The sequence below is a fragment of the Rana temporaria genome, chromosome 6, assembly GCF_905171775.1.
Source record: "Rana temporaria chromosome 6, aRanTem1.1, whole genome shotgun sequence".
Lineage (NCBI taxonomy): Eukaryota > Metazoa > Chordata > Amphibia > Anura > Ranidae > Rana > Rana temporaria.
The window spans coordinates 86,861,662-86,884,524 of NC_053494.1; the positions used below are offsets into that span (position 1 = coordinate 86,861,662).

At 44.9% G+C, this 22,863-nt stretch overlaps 1 protein-coding gene across 2 annotated transcripts in view; it reads left to right on the forward strand.

Moving 5' to 3' along the window:
- USP7 (ubiquitin specific peptidase 7) overlaps nt 1-22,863 on the forward strand; it is a 507,717-nt gene that overhangs the window by 427,927 nt on the left and 56,927 nt on the right. For both annotated transcript variants that reach the window (XM_040356967.1, XM_040356966.1), the window contains 2 exons: nt 5,030-5,129; nt 5,282-5,401. In XM_040356967.1, the coding sequence (XP_040212901.1) occupies nt 5,030-5,129; nt 5,282-5,401 (220 nt within the window). The remainder of the gene's footprint in view (nt 1-5,029; nt 5,130-5,281; nt 5,402-22,863) is intronic.

The window sequence follows — 22,863 nt, forward strand, 5'->3', positions numbered from 1 at the left end:
CCCCTCCACAGCTTTAGTGAGCATGGAGGAGCAGAGCAGGAGAGCTGTCTTTTTTACAGTAAGCAGCTCCACTCGCGGAGCTGTGAGAATCGGTGGCTCGGTTCTCGGTGCAGAGGCGGCGAAGGGACCGATGCTGCATCCACTTAGGTAAGTATGATTATGCAAAACAGTGCAAACCCATGCTTGTCTTTTAAACAAGCGTCAACATGCTTTTTCTTCAGCAATGGAGTCTTGTGTGGTGAGCGTCCATACAAGACATGGCAGTTGAGTGCATTACTTATTTTCTTTGAATCAATTGTACCTGCTGATTCCAAGTCTTTCTCCACAAGTGGCCCTTGGCTCTTGGATAACTCTTCTGATGATTCTTTTCACTTGTAAATCTTGCGGGAACCACCTGAATGTTGCCAGTTTATGATGAAACTAAATTCTTTCCACTTCTGGATTCTGGAATACATAGGGCAAATTGTTCTCCACTTTCTGTAGTTTAGGTTTACATCAAGGCTTTCTGCAGTGTGTGCCATCAACCTCATGGAGACTTGTCATACCCTTTGTTATGATCGGTTCTTCACCAAGTGTAGATCCCTTGACATGTATTCTGGGAAACTTTGACCCCTCTTCGTCTTTAGATGAGTATAAATCCCTGGCGGTTTCCAGGTCACTTTTTGCTGCTAGTAGAATGCTTGTAGTTAGATGGATTTCAGCTTCTCCCCTTATAACAGAATGGGTACAGGAATTCAACAGGTGTATCGCATAAGGAAAGCAATCCTGTTTTTTATGCAATGCTATGTTTAATTTGTCCGCAATTGGAAATGCTTGTTGGCTGTATCAAAGCTGCATTGGATAAAATTGGTTGCAGGAAAGAAAATCGCTTAGTCTATTGCTGGCCTGAAAGCTTGGTCTGTTGAACATGTTTTAAAGAAAAGTCTTCTACACATGCCTTTTGATGGCAAATACCACTGATAAATTCATCATGGTAGTACCTGGGGGTACTTATACCCCACAAAATGTCTCCTTCTCCTAGTGCTTCTACCTCTACTTAACCGGTTAACGCCCGCCGCATGTACATATACGTCCACAGAATGGCACGTACAGGCATATGGGCGTACATGTACGTCCCCGCTTTTCCGCGGGTCGGGGGTCCGATCGGAACCCCCCACCGGTACATGCGGCGGTCGGTAACCCGCGGGGAGCGATCCGGGACAAGGGCGCGGCTATTCGTTTCTAGCCGCCCCCTTGCGATCGCTCCCTGGAGCTGAAGAACGGGGAGAGCCGTATGTAAACACGGCTTCCCCGTGCTTCATCGATGAAGTGATCCCTTTTATAGGGAGACTCGATCGATGACGTCGGACCTACAGCCACACCCCCCTACAGTTGTAAACACACACTAGGTGAACCCTAACTCCTTCAGCGCCTCATGTGGTTAACTCCCAAACTGCAACTGTCATTTTCACAATAAACAATGCAATTTAAATGCATTTTTTGCTGTGAAAATGACAATGGTCCCAAAAATGTGTCAAAATTGTCCGAAGTGTCCGCCATAATGTCGCAGTCACGAAAAAAATCGCTGATCGCCGCCATTAGTAGTAATAAAAATAAAACTATGCCTTATTTTGTAAACGCTATAAATTTTGCGCAAACCAATCGATAAACGCTTATTGCGATTTTTTTTTTTTACCAAAAATAGGTAGAAAAATACGTATCGGCCTAAACTGAGGAAAAACAAAAATTATGTTTTTGGGGGATATTTATTATATCAAAAAGTAAAAAATATTGCATTTTTTTCAAAATTGTCGCTCTATTTTTGTTTATAGCGCAAAAAATAAAAACCACAGAGGTAATCAAATACCACCAAAAGAAAGCTCTATTTGTGGGGAAAAAAGGACGCCAATTTTGTTTAGGAGCCACGTTGCATGACCGCGCAATTGTCTGTTAAAGCGACGCAGTGCCGAATCGCAAAACCTGGCCTGGGCATTTAGCTGCCTAAAGGTCCGGGGCTTAAGTGATTAAAGAGAAGGATCGTTCTGTTCTCCCTAGGCCAGTGATTGTAAAGTCTTGTCTTTGTTCTTTTTAGAGAAAAAAAAAACATGTTCTACTTAATGTTGCCACATTTTCTTCATGTCAAACCCGTACACTTAAGCGATGCACAGCAATTTTATTGTTTTATATTATAAACTTTACATATATTTTGCAATTTAAATAACATTTGTAATCATATGAAATTAATCACAAGTGTCCCCCTTTAAATCAGTGTTCACAGTGTTCCCCTTTTACATTTGAACTCAGTTTCCTTACATTGTTAGGGGGGACTCTGATGTAAGGGAGAACTCTGGGGACTGTAACATAAGGGATGCTCTGGGAATATAATTTAGAAGGATTTCCTTGAAACAAGGCGGGGTTATGGGACTTTAATTGAAGCTTGATGGATAGAGATCAAATATACCAATAACTCTATAGGCTTGGTCAAACCTCAGTCATTCAAGTCATACCAACGATTAATTTTATATCAAATTTATTTTTACATAAAGTAGAAAAAGTACAAAAAATAAACAGTAAATAATAAATATTTAGTGCATAATAAAAGCATTCAGACTATAGTTTATAAATGGTACTGCACATGCAAGATGATGCAGGTGGTCTTCATCACAGCCCACGTGTGGGGGTTCAACTAGTTTCGCCCAAAAGGGCTTCGTCAGGAACCCATGGAGGGTGATAGTCTACATCAGGGGTCTCCAAACTGTGGCCCGGGGGCCAGATGCGGCCCTTCGGTTGCCTTTATCCGGCCCTTGGGGCACTATTTATCCCACTAATATGAGACATCATTCTGTGCTCTAACACCAACAATGGGGCATAATTCTTGCCACTGATATCAACAATGGGGTACTATTTCTCCCACAGACACCAACAATGGTGCACTATTCCTCCCCCTAATACCAAAGATGGGGCACTGTTTACTCCCACTAATGGCAGAAAAAAAATCTATTCCCGCTGGCCACAGTCCGGCCCCCCTAAAATCTGAAGGACAGTAAACTGGCCCTTTGTTTAGAAAGTTTGGAGACCCCTGGTCTACATGATTAAAAGGTATATCAATGAGATATCATCATACATGAAATCCAACTAAATAATGTGTACCAAAAAAAGAAAAAGAGAGAACAAGCCCCCTAATTAGAGGGTTAAGACAAGGATATTCGAGAAAAAATACATATTATTGACCAGAAGCGTATACATATACATACATCAAAATAAATATAGTAAATTACAATACAAACATATTCATCTGAATAAGGTATGTGTGAACTGGGTGCATGTGAATGCTGCGGACTGTGGAACAGTCCTTACCTTACAATAGCGGATGTAGATGGTTTAAGGCGTTAGCCGTGGCGAGATCAGGTCCCAGATGTAATGGATCCCACAAGGGGAAGGAGAAGTCTCTGCACAGCCTATACTTGGCTGTCACATAGAGAGCAGACCATAAAGAGGGGCTGTCTTGGAGAGACAGAGAGAGGCCGGAGGCAGGCAGAAACTGGAAATGAAAAGTAAAAAGGGAAATATGTATAATATGATTGCCATAGCACACTGTGGAAGTAGCTTAATCACTCAAAGGAGATGAAGATTACTGATTAAATGATGTTACCTTACTGATGTTGGTTGATAGAAATCATGGCCATAAATCGGATAGACACGATAATTGGATAATTTCAAAAGAAATTCCAAAATTAAATAATATGCTGGCCGCTCAGGGTTAACTCTGTTAGTGCTGTGTAGCATAATGTTAAAACTGCTGGCCTGGTGGATCATCTGACTTCCCGTGGAATTGGCATTCCTTCATATGAATAGGAACATGCAAATGAAAGATGTGAGCCTTACAGGGTTGGGCAGAGTTTGACTCCTGACTGTTCAGCGGACTCCTGCAGGACAAAAAGTCCCCATGTAATGAAACATCCGGGGGCCAAAAAAACCCTGGATGTGTGCCCTGTTCTCCACTGAATGTAGTGCAGAACTACTCATTGCTTCCAAGTGGACAACAAAAAGGGTAGGAGAGCGGGTGCGTGTCTCCTTGGCTCTCTTCCCCCCTACCCGGCGGCGCCCGCTATGCCGGTTTCATGCTTACAGATGGGCAGACAGAGCTGGGATATATGGCAGGGGGTTCCGGCCACCGGGAGTGTGTATAAAACCTCTTGCTGTCAGGTCTGTACGACGTACGAACCTGGCAGCGAAAGGGTTAAACCTGTGTGGTTCTTGTGAGCTTTTTAGCAGTTCTATGCTGCACACCTTTCAGTTTTTGATTGCATGTCCCATGATCTACCATTACTAGTCCTATACAAAAGAAATTGCTAAGTGCGAGTGAAGTGCTGGGTGCTAAATGACATCAGCAGTTGGCAAGGTGACTTAGTGAATCTTCGGTGTATGGTGACACCCAAAGGTGTCACCAACAAGTCACCTTGCCACCTGCTGATGTCATTTAGCACCCAGCACTTCACTCGCACTTTGCAATTTCTTTTGATTAAATTGCATTACCTCCTGGACTGAGTTGCAATTGCACCATTTGCACTTTGTAACAATTGGACAATCTTGTGGTTCCATCCACCATTCATACGATGTGGTTTTACTTGCATTATACAGTCATCTATTTGTATTTATTTGCACTCTTATTTAGTTCACTGTTTATTCGTCCATCATTGTCGTATATCAGTTATGTTCATTCATTTATTTTGATTGGAGCATAACACCATCCTGCGATTTCCTCTGCGACTGCATATATTATCTTTACGTTGTGATTTTATTTATGCACCTGAGTCACCTTACCTGCACTGTTTGCACATTCATTCAGTTCACCTTTGGATGCACCTTATTTTCGCATTTATAGCTATTTTTATCTTTCAGTCAGTCTATTTGTATATTTGCACATTCATTTATCAAATATACTATTTTAGTATGCCGCACCTTTACCCCTCTGCACACATAGTTTCCACTGTAGCACAGGAATAACTACTTTACCCATGCTTATTTTATTGTGTTTTTTTCCTTCAAGGCTGCTAGAAATTGTAAGCTACAAGATCATTGGTGTGCATCAAGAGGAGGAGCTATTAGAATGTCTATCGCCTGCAACAAGTCGAACATTTCGAATAGAGGCAAGTTTATGGTACCAGTTATTTTATATAACTGCGTTTTGGTAAAACGAGAAATGCAGCTCACATTTGCTTACTTTGAATGTCTTGTCTTTTAAATTGCTGTTTATATTCTAGTAATTTTTACTTGTCACTTATTTTGTACTGTTTTACAGGAAATTCCTTTGGACCAGGTAGATATAGACAAAGAAAATGAAATGCTAATTACTGTGGCTCATTTTCATAAGGAAGTTTTTGGCACCTTTGGAATTCCATTTTTGCTAAGAATACAACAGGTATATTTCAGTGTCCCTATTGCAGCCTTAAACATTCCATTTTTACATAGCTGTTATTAACTATTTTGTGAGAAGTAAAAAAAAAAAGGCATACTTGTTTACATAATGATCATTTTGATGTCTTGCTAGTTTTGCCATAATTTTGTCCCTGTAACATATGTGGTGTGTGTGTGTGCGCTTTTTTTTTCTCTTTTGTATAAAAATTGTCTTTATCATACACCACTTGACACAGAGCCTCCTATTAATTACATAGTGGGTTGTATTGTCACCAGAGGTGATTGAACACTAGCACAACCAATGAAGACAAGTTCCTCTCCATATAACCCCTCCCATAAGAGAAGTACCTCAGTTTTTTCGCCAGTGCCTAAGGTGTTAGACACGATTTGGATGAGCTAAAGAAGCTCTCCCAAAGAAACCCTTGAGGGGTAAAATAGCTACACTTTAGGGGCCGTCCAAGATGCCTACATTTTTACACCAAAACTGGATGGTATCCGGACCTCGTGGACGAGATGTCACCTGTAATGTCTCTCTTCAGAGGACTGGGCTCTAGGGTCCAGCACTTCCGCTACTATACGCTAAAAGTCCTGGCAGAGTCTTTTACAAGGCCCAGGGAAGAGGCCTCCTTTAAGTAGGAACCCAAATCCCTGAAGGTTGAAACACATACCCCGCCGTGGTGGGGGAAGATTGGTTCTGCTTGGCAGAAAACCTGGGGCGGAATAAGGTAAGCCAGGAAGGAGTCCTAAGTTTGAAGCTTAAAGTGGAGTTCCACCCATAAATATAACATTACATCAGTAGTTTTAAAAAAAATGTCATTAGTCCTTTGAGAATTTTTTTTTTTTTTTAGATGCCTTCAAAGTGTTGTTGCTAGGCAGAATAGTTCATTTTCCCTCTGCCTGCACCTAGGTGCTTAAGCTTTATAACCTACACTGCACAGACTCCTGGGAATGTAGTGGGTGTAACTTTCCAGGAGTCTGTGCACTCCCCAGTCTCGAAGAATCATGTGACTTGGACAGTACAGGTGCTGAAACCTGATCTGGAACCTATTACACTGCTTGTGCAGCACTGAGCATGTGTGAGATCTGCAAGGCTGAAATCCAGGAAGTCATACAGTCTGGCAAATAAAGGAATGAGTGATATACAATTTAAAAATTAATTTAAAAAATATATATAGTTGAGCCAAGAATGTGGGATTCAATTTAAAAGATAATGTATATTAAATGAAAATGAAGGATTAAATAAATGGATTAATAAAAATATATAATAAAAAAATATGATGAAGAAAAATATGATAAAAAAATATGAGATTGGATAAACAATTCAAGTCTAAATCTGTTTATCAGCGGCATAGACTCCCTTTTTTCAAGACTGGGTGCCTACCAAGACGGCCAAGTACAACTATTGGTAAAGGAGGAAAAATCGTATCTAAAAGATAGCAGACAACTAATTGATGAGCTAAAGAACTTTGAGGTGAAGGAAAGTGACATATTGGTAACAATTGATGTTAATTCATTGTATACAAATATAGTGCAGAAGGATGGCATACAGATGTCGAATGGGCATTATACAATCAAACTGACATGATGGAGGAACAAATCAAATAAATCATCGAAGACCTAACGCTTGCCATGAGCCACAATTGCCTCTGGCACGAAGAAGAATTTTTTTTTACTCAAACAAAATGCGTAGCGATGGGGGCCAAGTGTGCCCCCAGTGTAGCGAACATCTTTTTGATTCACTGGGAGGAAGAAAAGATTTATAGTGTAAAAAGGAAAAAATCTTAAATTATACCGCAGGTATATCGATGATATAGTGATGGTCTGGAGTGGCACAGAAGCGGAGTTGCAAAACTTCTTCGATGAGATCAGTCATAATGCCTATGGTATCAATTTCTCTGGATCTTGGGATAGGCAAACTGTGGACTTTTTGTATCTCCAGCTGTATATTAACAATTGTTTTATTAACGCCACAACTTTTTTTTTTTTTTTTTTTAGAACAGATAGAAACGGATATATTCCTATCAATAGCTGTCATCACAGGCAGTGGATAGGTAATATACCAAAAAAACAGCTGATGAGAATATACAGAAATTGCAGTAACATCAATGATTATGATACCCAAGCAGACATGATAAGTAAATTCGTATCAAAAGGATATAAGAAAGAAAGACATGATAGCGCTGTAAGAAAATGTGAGAAAAATTAATAGGAATCTTATGATAAACAACGCATCACAAAAGAAGCATAAAAAGAAAAAACGCAGCGACATGACCTTCCTTACTGGATATAATATACAGAATAAGGCTGTAGAAAATTTTATAAAAAAAACACTGGCCCATCTTGCAGACAAAGTGCTAACCAAAATAATACCAATTAGGCCTTACTTCATTTATAGAAGAGCTCTGAATTTAAGGAATAGACTTGTACACAATGCCCTGGACCCTCCAAAACGGATTTGAATTTTTTAAACACCTCAAAGAATTTTTTAAATGTGGCACCTGTCTTCCCTGCAGAGTAAGCAAAAAAAACAAGAAGAAAGTGAATTTTACCTCCTCATCCAATCGATCAGAATATAATCTTAAATAACTTATCACATGTAAGGGCACTCATGTAACATGTTATAGAATGTCCCTGCCAAATGCAATATGTTGGAAGAACCACGAGAGAGCTGCATGTGAGGATTCGTGAACACATAACTAACATAAAGAACCGGTTCAACAAACCTAGAGTTTCACGACACTTTTAGAGACTATCACAATAGCGACCGCACATGCATGATTTTTAATGGTATTGATAAAATTAAAGGGCATTGGAGAGGGGAAAACAAAAAGAGAAAAGTATCCCAGAACGAAACCCTTTGGATCTTCCAGTTGGTCACCCTTCAGCCATCAGGCCTAAACATAGATTTAGACCTGAATTGTTTTTTAACCAATTTTTAATCTAACCATCTTATTTTTTTTTATCATATTTTTTTAGCGTATATTTTTATTAATCCATTATTTTAATCCCCCATTTTCATTTAAAGGAGTTGTAAAGGAAATTTTTTTTTTTGCTGAAATGACTGTTTACAGGGTATAGAGACATAATAGTAAACGGATTCTTTTTAAAAATGATTAAAAATAGATAAAAAGCAATCATATAATGTGCCTGCAGTTTCAGTTTCGCTTTTCATCTAGTTTTATGCTTCTGTGAAGGATAGAGACACAGAGCCAATACAGGGCAGTGTTTGTTTTTAAAATGAAAGTGATTGGTGCTGAGGGGTTTTAGACACACAGTAATCACACCTTCTTGATTAGAGACCACGGAGAGAAGCTCCCAGTACTTTTTTCATAAGGAAACAGACAACCAGGAAGTGTGCAGAACAGAGAAGGATTACAGCAAAAACGAACAATGAGGATATGAAACCAGGACTTCATAAGGGTAAAGGAAGCTATTTAGCTAAAAAAAAAATATATATATAATGGCATAAATTAAAAGCATTCATGACGGCTGCTGGTCAAAACGCTAACCTTAGTTTCTAAAGACTCACTAAAAATGACCGCCCACTACCTCAACCTAATAGGTTCCCATAGACTTCGGTCCTCAAAAACCAACCCAAAATGGCTGCTGTATATTTTCTAATACATGGAGATACAACAGGCTACCAAAAATGTCCACCGTCATAATCTGCTATAAATTAGGAAGTAATGGAGGCATCCTGCATGCTCCAGATGAAATCATCAGACGAAACTGGTCGAGCAGCAGAACGCCACAACTTCCTAATAGGACTAAATGCGATTTTTACTCTACTAATGTGTGAGTACCCATTTTAAAAGCTTTAATAAACGTTTAAAAAAAAAAAAAAACGATTAAACACTATGTGGGGCCTTTTCTCTTGTACATGAGCTGGAGTGGAAAAAACAGAACAGCAGAAAAAGTCGGTTTGTTTGCCAAAGAGCGACACAGTGGCTTGCACTGTGAAGGTTCCATACCCCAAGAGGGGGTGTATATCCGGTGAGTGCAGGCTTTGCAGGAGCACGGATTGCAGTGTTCACCCACTGGGATTAAGTGTCACTTTCACCAAGCACGCATCTATAAATATCCAGCACGAGGGACATTCTTTTCAGAATTATTTTCAGGATTTGTGCTGTTTTCACCTGCCAACAATGGACTTTTTCATAGTCGTTTGAGATTTGTTACACAGGATTTTATATGCACTTTAAAGCGCGAGTTCACCCGAAAAAATGTTTAACATTAGATTCATGCTCATTTTGTCAAGAGGAATCGGGTAGTTTTTTTTTAAAAACGAAGCAGTACTTACCGTTTTAGAGAGCGATCTTCTCCGCCACTTCCGGGTATGGTCTTCGGGACTGGGGGTTCCTATTTGATTGACAGGCTTCTGACGGTCGCATCTATTGTGTCACGAGTAGCCGAAAGAAGCCGAACGTCGGTGCGGCTCTATACGGCGCCTGCGCACCGACGTTCGGCTACTTTCGGAAAATCGTGACGCGATAGATGCGACCGTCGGAAGCCTGTCGGAAGACTGTCCATCAAATAGGAACAAAAAGAAAAATATTGCGCACACCCAACCTATAGTGCATATATCAGCTGCGTCTCAAGTGTGCCATACAGCACAAAGCAAACATAATAAACAAAGGAGTCGCGCTATTAAATGTGATAACAGAAACACCAATATTGTGAAGTACAAAATTAAATAAGTGACTGTTAGAATAACATAAATATCTCCACGATAGTAAAACACAAATGGAATATGAGCAAGCCAAGAGGTTTGAAGGAGTCCAAAGGAATGGTGATGAGATAGTCCCAGATGTCAGTGATTAATAACCACGCTGTGATCCGGACAAACAGGAGACCTCCACCACAGATATTACTGACTCTTACCGCAACACAATGAAATAACAGCAGAAAGGGTAACAGATCCACAACAGCAGCCACAATGATCAATCCTCCAATAACGGTGTCTTTAGCTTAGGACTTCCCATTCAATGGCAGCCAGCAATCAGCTCCAAACATATGTAAAGAAACACCAGGGAACATACATAGTGTAATAGAGTCTTGTGCTTTGTGCGTTTCTCACAGATCTCTCCAGTATGAAACGTTCTCTAACAAACCCCGGACACTGCTGCTCTCTCTCCTTGGGTGGCTGGTAGAGCTGCACAATTCTAGACACATGTACCAGCAAGGAGACCAAACTTCAATACACAGTGAGCCCATACTGCAGGCCCAATCCCTGCATTAAAATGAAAGGGCTCTCAGTATCACCTGTTATCAGTTCAAGCTTCAGCAATGCTGCAAACACTTCCTTTAGTCTGTTTAATATTAGTAAACAGAGTGACACTACAGGGTCTGTAGTGGACGTGGAGATCCAGGACAAGTGGGTAGTTTCCGCAGTATACTTGGGATACAAGCTGGAATTTCGCGAGATCCCACCCTACCGGTTCCGAAGTTCAAGTTTCAAGAAAATCCTTCAAAGGATTGGATGACTTCATGTCTCAAGGGGTAATCATGGAAGTACCCCTAAAGGAGCAAGGTTTAGGTTTTTACGCAAACCTCTTTGTGGTTCCAAAACCGAATGGAGACGTTAGACCCATCCCGGATCTAAGATCTCTGAATCAATATCTGAACATTCGCCATTTCCCAATGGAAACTATTCGATCCGTGGTCACCGCCCTACGAGGAGGAGAATTCTTAGCGTCGATAGACATCAATGACTCATATTTACATGTGCCTATCCATCCCGCTCACCAAAATTTCCTAAGGTTTGCGGTAGAACATCGGCACTTCCAGTTTGTGGCTCTGCCCTTTGGTTTGGCAACCGTGCCCCGAGTATTTACAAAGGTTCTGGCTCCTCTGTTAGCAAAGCTGATTGCACGGGGCATAGCGGTGACGGCCTACCTAGACTATCTACTTGTGATCAGTCAGTGGCAGGATTAGATCACGCAGTGCTCAATACAGTAAATTACCTGGAGCATTTAGGATGGATCATAAACTTACAGAAATCCTCTCTGCAAGCCCTAAGAAGGGGTAGAGTATTTGGGTATGATCATAGACACAGCCCAAAGCAGGGTATTCCTGCCAAAGCCAAAGATCAAGTCTTTAAGAGAATTGATCCACAAAGTCGGGGCGAAGAAGGGACCATCGATTCGCCTTTGTGTGAGGCTATTAGGGAAGATGGTGGCTTGCTTCGAGGCTGTTCCTTACGCCCAGTTCCTTTCGACTACTGCAGGGCAATATTCTAGCTGCCTGGAACAGGAAAAGCCAAGCTCTGGTTTTACCCATGCGCCTATCTCCAAAGGTGCGCCAAAGCTTCAGTTGGTGGTTAAAGACTGAGAACTTGCGGAAAGCAAGGTCCTTTCTCCCAGTCATCTGGAAGATGGCATCTACGGATGCCAGCCTGTTGGGCTGGGGAGCAGTGTTAAGACGCTTCAGCCCAGGGTACCTGGGCCAAGACCGAAGAGAGCCTGCCCGAGATTCGGGCAGTATACTTAGCCCTCAGAACCTGGACACACAGGTTTACAGGGCCACCCAGTTCGGATTCAATCTGACAATGCTACTGCAGTAGCTTATATCAATCACCAAGGAGGCACCGGGAGTCGGGATGCTCAGAAAGAGGTGAATTGGATTTTGACATGGGCAGAAAAACATGTTCCTTGTCTTTCTGCAATCTTCATTCCAGGAGTAGAGAACTGGCAAGCGGACTATCTACGTCGCCAGCAACTGTCTCTCCACTGCGATGTCTTTAAGGCAATATGCCAGAGATGGGGGCCCCGGATGTTGACCTGCTAGCTTCCAGGCTCAACAGGAAGTTGGACAACTTTGTGTCTAGGATGAGAGATCTGTTGGTCTACGGAATGGATGCTCCTGATAATTCCTTGGAATCAATTTTCACTATTCCCCCCCAATCCCTCTCTTACAGAGATTGCTGTGCAAGATCAAGGAGGAGGGAATACCAGTACTCCTAGTGGCCCCAAATTGGCCCAGGAGGCCCTGGTATGCTCAGATTATAAAGATGGCCGCAGGAAGATCTTGGGTACTTCCACTACGTCACGACCTGCTGTCACAGGGTACACCCTTCCTTACAGAAGCTAAATTTGACGGTCTGGCTACTGAGACCTACATCTTGAAGAAACTAGGCCTCTCGGGGTCCAGTTCTTTCTACAATCATTAACGCTAGAAAGCCAGCCTCCAGGCTTATCTACTATAGAGCCTGGAAGGCGTGTGATTCCAGAAGGTGGAATCCTCAAAAGTATGCCATAAGTAGGATTCTCGCCTTTTGCCAATTAGGAGTGGATATGAAATTAGCCCGAGTACCATCAAGGGTCAAATATTGCCTCTATCAGTCTCTTTTTAGAGACCACTGGCATCTCGTTCCCTAATTCGGGTTTTCATTCAGGGAGTACTGCGGATAAATCCGACAGTCAAGTCTCCATTATGTCCCTGGGATTTGAACTTTGTATTGCCAGTCTTGCAAAAGCAACCTTTTGAACCTTTCTGCCATATTCCTTTGATTCTTTTGAGCAGGAAATTGGCCTTTTTGATTTCCATCTCTTCTGCTAGAAGAGTATCAGAGTTGGCCTGAAAGAGCCTTGTTTAGTTTGTCACATCCCCATCCTTCCTTTCTTCCAAAGGTGGTGTCTGCGTTTCATTTAAATCAAGACATTGTTTTTCCTTTTTTTCCTGAACCACGGACGGACGGCCGGGGAAAAGTTATTGCACTCTCTAGATCAGGGATCTCAAGCTGGTGGCCCTCCAGCTGTTAGGGAACTACAAGTCCCAACATGCCTCTGCCTGAGGGAGTCATGCTTGTAACTTTCAAGCCTTGCAATGCCTCATGGGACTTGTAGTTTTGCAACAGCTGGAGGGCCGCCAGTTTGAGACCCCTGCTCTAGATGTAGTGAGAGCAGTAAAAGTTTATCTGCAGGCAACTGCTCCGATACATAAAACAGATGTTTTGTTTATTGTGCCAGATGGTCCCAGGAATGGCCAAGCGCCATCAAAATCCACCATTTCTAGGTGTATTTGACAAGTAATTATTCAAGCTTATGGTTTAGGGAACGGGATTCCTCCTTTTTCTGTTAAGGCGCACTCCACCTGGGCATTAAGTGCTTCATGGGCAGTCCATGACCAGGCTTCGATGGCTCAGATCTGTAAAGCTGCAACTTGGTCTTCAGTCCATACATTTACCAAATTATATCAAATAAATGCAAGAGGACATGAGGATTCTGCCTTCGGGCGTAGCGTGCTGCAGGCAGCCGTATAGGCCTGCTTGATCTGTGTCTCCCACCCTTCATTGAGCATTGCTCTGGGACGTCCCACTATGTAATAAATAGAGGCTCTGTGTCCCGTGGTGTACGATAAAGAAAATAGGATTTTTAATAACCGCTTTCCTGTAAAATCCTTTTCTTGGAGTACACCATGGGACACAGAGGTCCCCCCCTTCTATGGGAATCTTACTGCTATGCTACTAAACTGAGGTACTTCCCTTATGGGAGGGGTTATATGGAGGGGAACTTGTCTTCATTGGTTGTGCCAGTGTCCAATCCCATCTGGTGACTATACAACCCACTATGTAATGAATAGAGGCTCTGTGTCCTGTGGTATACTTCAAGAAAAGTATTTTACAGGTAAGCTGTTGTTAAAAATCCTATTATCCTAATCCTACAGTATAGGGCAGTGATGGCGAACCTTTTTGAGCCAGAGTGCCAAAACTGCAACACGAAACCAATGTATTCATTTCAAAGTGCCAACATATACAGAGCTTGATGAGCATATACTGTGATGTCTGGGGGTAAACATGGGACACATCAGAAATCATTTTGTATTCACTATGTAGTCAGTGTTTTGTACAAGAAAATCTAAAACTAGAACCTATTTTGACAAGTTACATTTTTTGGAAGCTGTCCTAGCATTGTGCAATCAAATTCCAGTATCACTATTCTACTAACTATACATTAATATTCAATACACTCGAGTTGCATGACAGGTGCACTTTAAATTACTAGTTGTTCAGTAGAAGCACTGGCTGGATGATAAAGAAATCCTGTTACAGGGGGTGACATGCAACCAGCAACTCTCCAGCTGCAGCAGAACTTCCCAGCCCCCCCATGCCCTGCTGGCACACATATGCACTCTTTGATTGCCAAGGCATGTTGAGATCTGTAGCTCTACGCCAGCTGAAGACATACTGGTTGCCCTGCCTTGCTGTAGCAGAAGACTACTTAGAAAATCTCATATTCCTGACTATGTTCATAGTCCAATATGTCCAGGAAACATCCTTCTGAACATGAACACTCAAGGACAACTGTAACAATGCTTTCCCAATGGTTCACTCATTGCATGTCAAATGCACACTCCCAGTAGCAGCTTTACACCTCTCTGTATAATGCCAGTGATTCTTGACTGTCTGTCATGTGACTCTGGTGTCATGAAATACAGGAGGATGGCAGGGACAAAAAACACATATGTATGTACATCTTATTGTACTGCAGTGATCTCTGCAAAATCTAGCAGACATTCCCAGCCAGATAAACCTGAATAGCCAACACAAAGCATGAGTCACCTGCAGCTTTCATTTATTCCCTCTTCATATCCTACGGAAAATGCTTCTCTGACAGTTTTGATAGAGAGTAACACAGGTAGACTATACACAACATTATTCTGACCTAGAATAATGTGATTCTATTTGAAGAGGCACAGAAAAATTGTGTACACAGCTAAACACATTACTTCCCCACACAACATGTACACTTACTTTAACAGTGTCAGCGATTGCCACAGCACTCCAAAAACACACGCTTTAAGCCGGCTCAGTTCCCGGGCATGAGAACGGCCTGTGATTGGACATCTTCAGTAGGCACCATCACAGCCCCCCATTGGCTCAATCCCTACCACCTGTTCTGTCTGCCATCCAACCCAGAGCAATTCTTCATTCTCGTCCACGCCCATCCTAGACACGGCCCCCCATTGGCTCAATCCCCACCACATGTTTCCGCCTGCCATCCAACCCAGAGCAACCCTTCATCTTGTCCATGCCTATCCTAGACACATCACCCCTGGCCCCAGAGACTTGTGGGAAATGTAGTTCTATGTGGAGGGGAGCTGTGGACGAGATACACCTCCGTACATGGATTACAGGATTTTCTTACGTGCCCACAGAGAGGTGCCGGCTGTGGCACGCGTGCCACAGGTTCGCCATCACTGGTATAGGGACACAGGCAGGGTAACCATAGACACTGTCATAGGCTCATACCTTCAGATGACTTGTTTTTGTCTTTGGATTCTTAAAACTCTTCAACCATCTCCCTCACTATGTTATAATTTCAAAATGGAAGTAGTGCAACTAGATTAGCACAATCTCAGAAAAACCTCAGTTGTACCCAGACCCGTGCAGTTGGAACTGTATGCAATGTTTCTGGCCTTGGATCCTGCATGGGTGCTCACTTTTTGGCACTTAAGGCTCAGGGCTTGTTTACAAATGCGTCAATGCCCTGTGTTTAAGCAGCATTTATGCAATATTTCTCCAGTCATCTTCCAGGACGGCACAACTGAGATGATGGGTCCAACCTGACAGGAAACACAATCGACAGTTTAAAAGGCCCTGCCCTTCTCTCGGCCCCTCAGTTATTGTTTCCCACAGGATGGCAGCGAAACAATTGTTTTCTAAATTTTAAAGACCAAGGTCTGGGACCAACGTCTTCCCCCTAGAATGTCAGACCAAGTGCAGCCAGTGGGGGCTGCAGGGTCCGACAGAACTTTTGCTCACGAGCAGTGTTTCAAGAACCCCCCTGTTGAAACTGGTGGTGCGGGACACGGTGAGTGTGTCCATAACCCCAGGGACCTTTCACACTCTTCTCCCTGACAGTGGTGGATGGGAAGAGGAGCCGCTGATATATCCCTCTGGGGGGGATACAGAAGTCTCTTCTGATGCGCAGGGGTTCAGCATGGATCCCGAGTCAGGATGGCCGGCGGAGCCAATGCAATTGCCTTCCCTTGCCGCCCTGCTGGTTCTCGGCGTCGGGCAGCCAGTGCGCATGTCCAGAAGCTGACGGTTCGCCGTAATGAGGTCACTTCCGGCGCGCTGGGCTTCGGCAAAATTGCGGCGCACGAGCGCATACAAAAGCGGGAACAGAGCGAGGGTCTGCAGTCCTGTGTCCTTCAAGCCACCCTAAGCGATCCTGCCCAGTCGGGTGGGCGGCCCAAGCAGCATGGAGAAGGATGGACCGGTTCCGACAGCATCAGAGGTCACCACAGGTGGTGAGTGATCCGGCTGGTGAGGGAGAGTTGTTTTGCGGTGGCCCTATTTCCCTCTCCCCTACAGGATACCCAGTGGGTAATGGCTTATACAGGGTCTATTTTGTTGTTTTACAGAGACAGAATGCCCTGCCCAGGGGACGACCAGTAGGTCTAGGTCCAAAGCCACTAGTAAATCCAAGCGTTGTGGGAATTGTAATGAGAATCTCCAGCAGGAACACGCAAAACCCTTTTGTTCAGATGCATCTACAAATTGGGTGGCAAGGAGACGGTGCAGGCTATAAAGGAGTGCCAAGCACTACATTCTGAGATGCTAGCTACCCTTCAGTCCTTCGGGGCCATGGTAGGGAAGGCCCCCTCTCTCTGGTGGGAACCCTAGCAAGTAATACAGAGGGATCCCAGGGACCGACTCTCCGTTACTCTGATGAAGAGGCCTCGGACCAGAGCTCTCGAGAGGGAGAGGTTTCTGACCAGCATAGTCTGTGAGGCTAGACCTGGGGGACATCTCTTTGCAGCCGAGGACACGGAGGGTCTCCTCAAGGCTATCTATGCCTCTGAGGATATTCAGTTACCGTCCACTCGGGTCTCGGCACAGGATAGAGTATACAGGGGACTTGGCAAACCTCAGGCCAAGTCTTTCCCAGTACACCAGTCTCTTAAAGATATAATTTTAAGAGAATGGAAAGAACCTAAGTGCAAAGTTTTAAGACTTAAGACCTGGAAGCGTAGGTGTCCCTTTATGGTTGAGGAAGAAGAAAGATTCTTTAAAGTTCCGAGTCTGGATGCTTCGTTGGCACAAGTATCCAAACGTTCGTTTTTGTCCTTCGAAGATTCCGGAAACATTCCGGATCCGATGGACAAGAGATCTGAAATCTTGCTACGCAGAGCCTGGGACGCCAACACTGCAGTTATGGGCCCAGCATTTGCTTCTTCCTGTGTCACCAGAAACGCAGAGGCATGGGTTCGCAGGTTAATGAATCACGTAGCACACAAGAGTAAATCTAAGGAGGTGTTAGATTCTCTGGAGGTGGTTGGTAAGGCAGTATATTTAGCAGATGCTGCTGTAGAAACGGTTAGAACAGCTGCCAAGTCGGCAGCACTTCTAAATTCTGCTAGAAGAGCCCTTTGGGTAAAGACGTGGGATGGAGATTTTACATTCAAGTCTCATCTTTGCGCTATACCCTTCGAAGGCTCGCTGCTCTTTGGTTCAGACCTAGAACAGGTACTGTCCCGTTCGACAGATAAAGGCAAAAAATTCCTTGCAAAACCCAAGAAGGATAAGGGGAAGAATTTTTTTCGAGGCCCCTCTTCTTAAGACCGTTTAAAGGGAAAGGAGCCAAGGAAAAAGTAGGGATTTGGTAGGGGCAAGGAAAAGGGTGGAATCCTTTTTTCTGGGCCCGGTACTTCCAACAAGGAGTCCAAATGACGCCAACATAAAAGTTGGTGGAAGGCTCTCATGGTTCCCTCCCCCAATGGGAAAACATCACACAGAGTCCTTACATTCTAAACCTGACAAGGGAGTGATAATTTAGAATTTCTGTCGCCCCCTCCTCCAAACTTTATCCTTGCTCATCTCCCCAACGATCCATTGAAAGCAAGGGACCTTTTGGGGGGTGTCTGAACTAGCAGAACAGGTGGTCATCATCGCTGTTCCCGTTGATCAGATCGGCTAGGGGTTTTATTCCCACATATTTGTGGTGCCAAAAACATCTGGCTGATCATAAATCTACGTAAGCTAAACCAGTACTTATTGTACAAAATGTTCTGGATGGAGAGTATTTACAGTCAGAAGACACCTTCAGGAGTCTTCATGATAAGGTTAGACTTAAAAGGATGCTTATTTGCATGTCCCCATTGCCCCGAAACATCAGAAGTTCCTGAGGTTTACAGTGCAGACAAACCAGGGCGTCCAACACTGGCAGTTCAAGGCACTCCCCTTCAGTCTGAGAATCTTCACAAAGGTTCTGGTTGAGTTGGTGTTTTCTCTTGATCCCATATTTGGACGACATGCTAATTTTCAGCCCGGCCCTAGAACAGCTCTGGTCAGACTGAGACAAAGTGCTGACCACTCTAGAATCTCTGGGGTGGCTGATCAGCCGAGAGAAGTCCTCCCTTGATCCCTCACATTACAAGGTGTTTCTAGGGTACCGGGTAGACTCAGTGAGCCAAAGGATCTTTCTTCCCCAAGAGAAGATCACAAAAGTTCAGAGAGCAGCGTCTACTCTCCATGGTATCGGGGGGGGGGGGGCCTCTCTAAGGACCATGATGAAAGTTCTGGGTCTTATGTCATCCTGCATCCCAGTGGTCCACTGGGCCCAGTTATGTTCTCGGGGGGGGCTCCAGGGATTCCTTCTCTCCTCCTGGGATGGGAGAAGAGCATCTCTGGACATAACGGTACCCTTCAGAAGAGACAAAAAACTCCATAGACTGGCTTAACTCGGACAACCTGTTGGGAGGTCGGTCCTGGACCCAACAGAACCTGCTGATTCTGACTACGGATGCAAGTGCCTGGGGCTGGGGAGCTCATATGGGAGATCTCTTCGCCCAGGGCCCATGGCACCGGGAACAGAGCAAAGCTTCCTCCAATTTCAGGGGGAAGTTAGCGGTCAGAAAAGCGTTAATCTTTTTCAGAGACCAGGTCCAGGGAAGAGAAGTACAGATCTTCTCGAACAATGCAGTGGCTGTGTCCTAAATCTTCAGGGGGGATCAAGGTCCAGCAAGCTGATAAAACTGACCCAGGAAATGTAGAGAAAAATTCTTTGTTTCGGCAGTCCATGTAAGAGGGTCCCTTAACATTCAGGCAGACTTTCTCAGCAGACAGCCCATTCATCAGGGAGAGTGGGAGCTGAACAACAAAGTTTTCTCTCTGGTAAGCCAACACTTTGGCAAACCAGAGATAGATTTGTTTGCCTGCAGGAAGAACAGGAAAGTTCACAAGTACTTCACCCGGGGAATAGATGCCTTAGCCCAGAACTGGGAGTTCGCCCTGGCGTACGCATTCCCTCCCCTGGTACTCATTCCCTGGGTATTGCAGAAGCTATCCCGTTCATACGGGTGCCTTATTCTAATTGCGCCCTCGTGGCCAAAGCGGGCATGGTTTCCCACCCTGAGGAGGTGTTTCGATTGCTCCTCTGCTGCATCTCCCATCCAGACGCAATCTCCTCTCCCAGGGACCAGTTTTGCATCACGGTCCAGGGTTCCTTTCCCTGACGGCATGGTGTTTGAGAAGGAGATTTTGAGGCGTAGGGGATGTTCAGAAAAAGTGATACACTTTTTTGCTGAGTAGGAAGCCAGACACTAGACAAATTTATGCAAAAGTTTGGAAAGTAGCCGCGCATGTGCAGCGGGTGGCCAGTCCTGACCCCTAGTGCTGTATTCTACGGCGCACACAGGTCCCTGCAGACGCTGCACAGTTCCTTCACGGTTCTTTTTCTCTCCACATGCCGTGTGCTGAGAGCGGTCGTCAGCGATGGGCAGTCTCCTCCTAAGGTGAGTCCCCTGGGTACCCCTGGTCAGCGCAGCAAGTGGGTAAGATGCCCTGTATAGGGCCCTGGGAGCGTCAGTTTTTTTGTAAAGACAGGTGACTTACATCTACTACATTCACACTATGTACTGTAAATGTCTTTTATATTTGGAGTCAGTATCTGGTCCCTCCCCAACATGCTGGTAGCAGCAGCAGGTGTTAGCAACTGGGATTCCCACAGAGACTTGATTGTTAGCCCTGGACACTTTTGTGCCAGGGTGGGGGTGGACTGCGGACGGGCGGGGGTTAAGAGTGCCCCCTTCCTCCGTTATCCCCTGGGGAATGCTCCGTTATTGAGCCACGGACCAGGTACCTGGGTCAGTGCAGGATAAGGCATTTATGGGTGCGCTTCTCACTGCTGTAAGGGACTCTTAAGCTGGATAGTGCAGCTGGGTTTCTGCTGTGAGGGCTCTGTCTTTTTTGGATCACACAAATCAGACCGCTCTGTGTAGGTTCTCTCCTTCTGTGCCCTTCTTTGATAATTTCTAAGATGCGGAATGAGAAAAGCCGCTGAGGGCTTTTGTAGTCCCTCACCGCCTGGCGGTTCAGTGCCCCTTTGAGGAGAGCCCTTTCAGGAGGTGGGCTTCTTCTCTGGTGGTGGACCCTCCCGTTGTCATGTATAGGTGACCACTCTCCCTATTGCGGGAGTCCCCGCTTGTAAGGATCTGACTGTTGGAAGATCCGAAGTACTGGCCCTTGCCATGTTTACCATGCTGGGGTCTGACTTGCAGCCTATTGTGGCCACTGCTCTGGTGTCTTAGTCACTCTCGGAGTGAGAATTTTGAACTAGACAGTGGAGGAGCACAGTCTCTCTCCCGAAGATATTGGGCTAGCGGACCTGTTCGTCCAGGGCCTCATATAGGTCTGTGATGCTTCATTGAATGCTGCGCCCTTGTTATCCAGGGCTTCTGTTTCAGAGATGGTTTTATGCACACGGTGGTGTAGTGGTTAATTACATTACTTGTCAGCAAGAGAGTCATTGATTTGTTAACGGACACCAATCTGCCTGGAGCTTACATTGTCGCTCCCTGTGTCTGCGTGGGTTTCCTCCGGGTACTCCGGTTTCCTCCCTCCCTCCAAAGACATGTGTGCATACACTTCCATAATATACATACACACTTTGTGTATGTATTATTAAAGAACAACCCTCCCAGGCCCCCAAGGGCTAAAAGCTGGGGGACTAATCCGTCCCTGGGTGCGTAGGCCGATCACGCCGGCACCCAAATCCCGCCAATGTATGTAGCCTTCCCTCCCTGCTCTAGGTGGGGGGGGGGGGGTGGCTTACAGGTTCACAATTCAGTAAACCTCCCTACTCTGACCAGTGGGTCTGCGAGGTGGTCTCTTCGGAGTACTAGATAGGGTTTACTCCTATCCACAGAACAGAGTTCTTTCCTCGCCCGGCTTGTCGTTTTTTTTTTGTTTCAGTTACAAAACATTGTAAATAAGTACGTTTTCTCCTTCACTGATGGGCACTGATGGTACTGCACTCATAAGGCAGCACTGATGAGGTGGCATGGATGGGCGGCATGGATGAGCACGGATAGGTGGCATGGATGGCCACGGATAGGTGGCATGGATGGTCGGTCACGGATGGGTGGCATATGATCGGTCACGGATGGGTGGCATGGATGGTCGGTCACGGATGGGCACTGATAGGTGTCACGGATGGGCACTGATAGGTGTCACGGATGGGCACTGATAGGTGTCACGGATGGGCACTGATAGGTGTCACGGATGGGCACTGATAGGTGTCACGGATGGGCACTGATAGGTGTCACGGATGGGCACTGATAGGTGTCACGGATGGGCACTGATAGGTGTCACGGATGGGCACTGATAGGTGTCACGGATGGGCACTGATAGGTGGCACGAATGGGCATTGATGTACTGTAATGTGTTGTACTAATGGATGCCAATCAGTGATGCCCATTGTGGCCACTGGCATCCATTATTCATTTCTGATTGGCATCCCTGGTGGTCTAGGGTGGCATACCTGTGGTGGGCATCCCTGGTGGCATCCTCGGGGGGGGGGGGGGGGTGTTGCACTGATAATCGATCAGCACAAACCCCCCCTGTTGGAGCAGCATTCAGCTCGCGTCTAGCAGGCGCGAGTGAAGAAAAGCCGATCACCGGCTTTTCCTGTTTACATCGTGATCAGCCGTGATTGAACACGGCTGATCACGTGGTAGAGTCTCCGTCAGAGAGACCATGATTGCCGCGGGGGCGCGCAGCGGCTCAATATCCTGAAGACGTCATCTGACGTCCAGTCAGGGTATTGAAACCACTTTGCCGCCGTCATTTTGCTATATGGCGGGTGGCAAGTGGATAATCAACACATGTGAACGACCCTTGGCACTTTACTTCCACTTTCACCTACAGCTCTTATAAGGTACACAGGCACTTCCTCCCAACCTTTCTCCCCAAGAATTCATTCCAGCATGGTTTACAACAAGGTTTCTGCTTCTTTTGAACACGCTTACCCTATATTCCACACCCTACTCTGTAAGTACCCCACAGGGGAATACCCTCACTCGTAGCTATGCCAGAAACCAGGAGAAAGGTAGCCATGGCTAAACCTCACTCTTACAACTCACAACCTCATTATGATGCTACTTCCCTTGCACTGGAGCAGATTTTAACATAGGTCTCCATTTGCTTTTAGCTCCATCTCAGGCATGCAACAAGGGACCTAC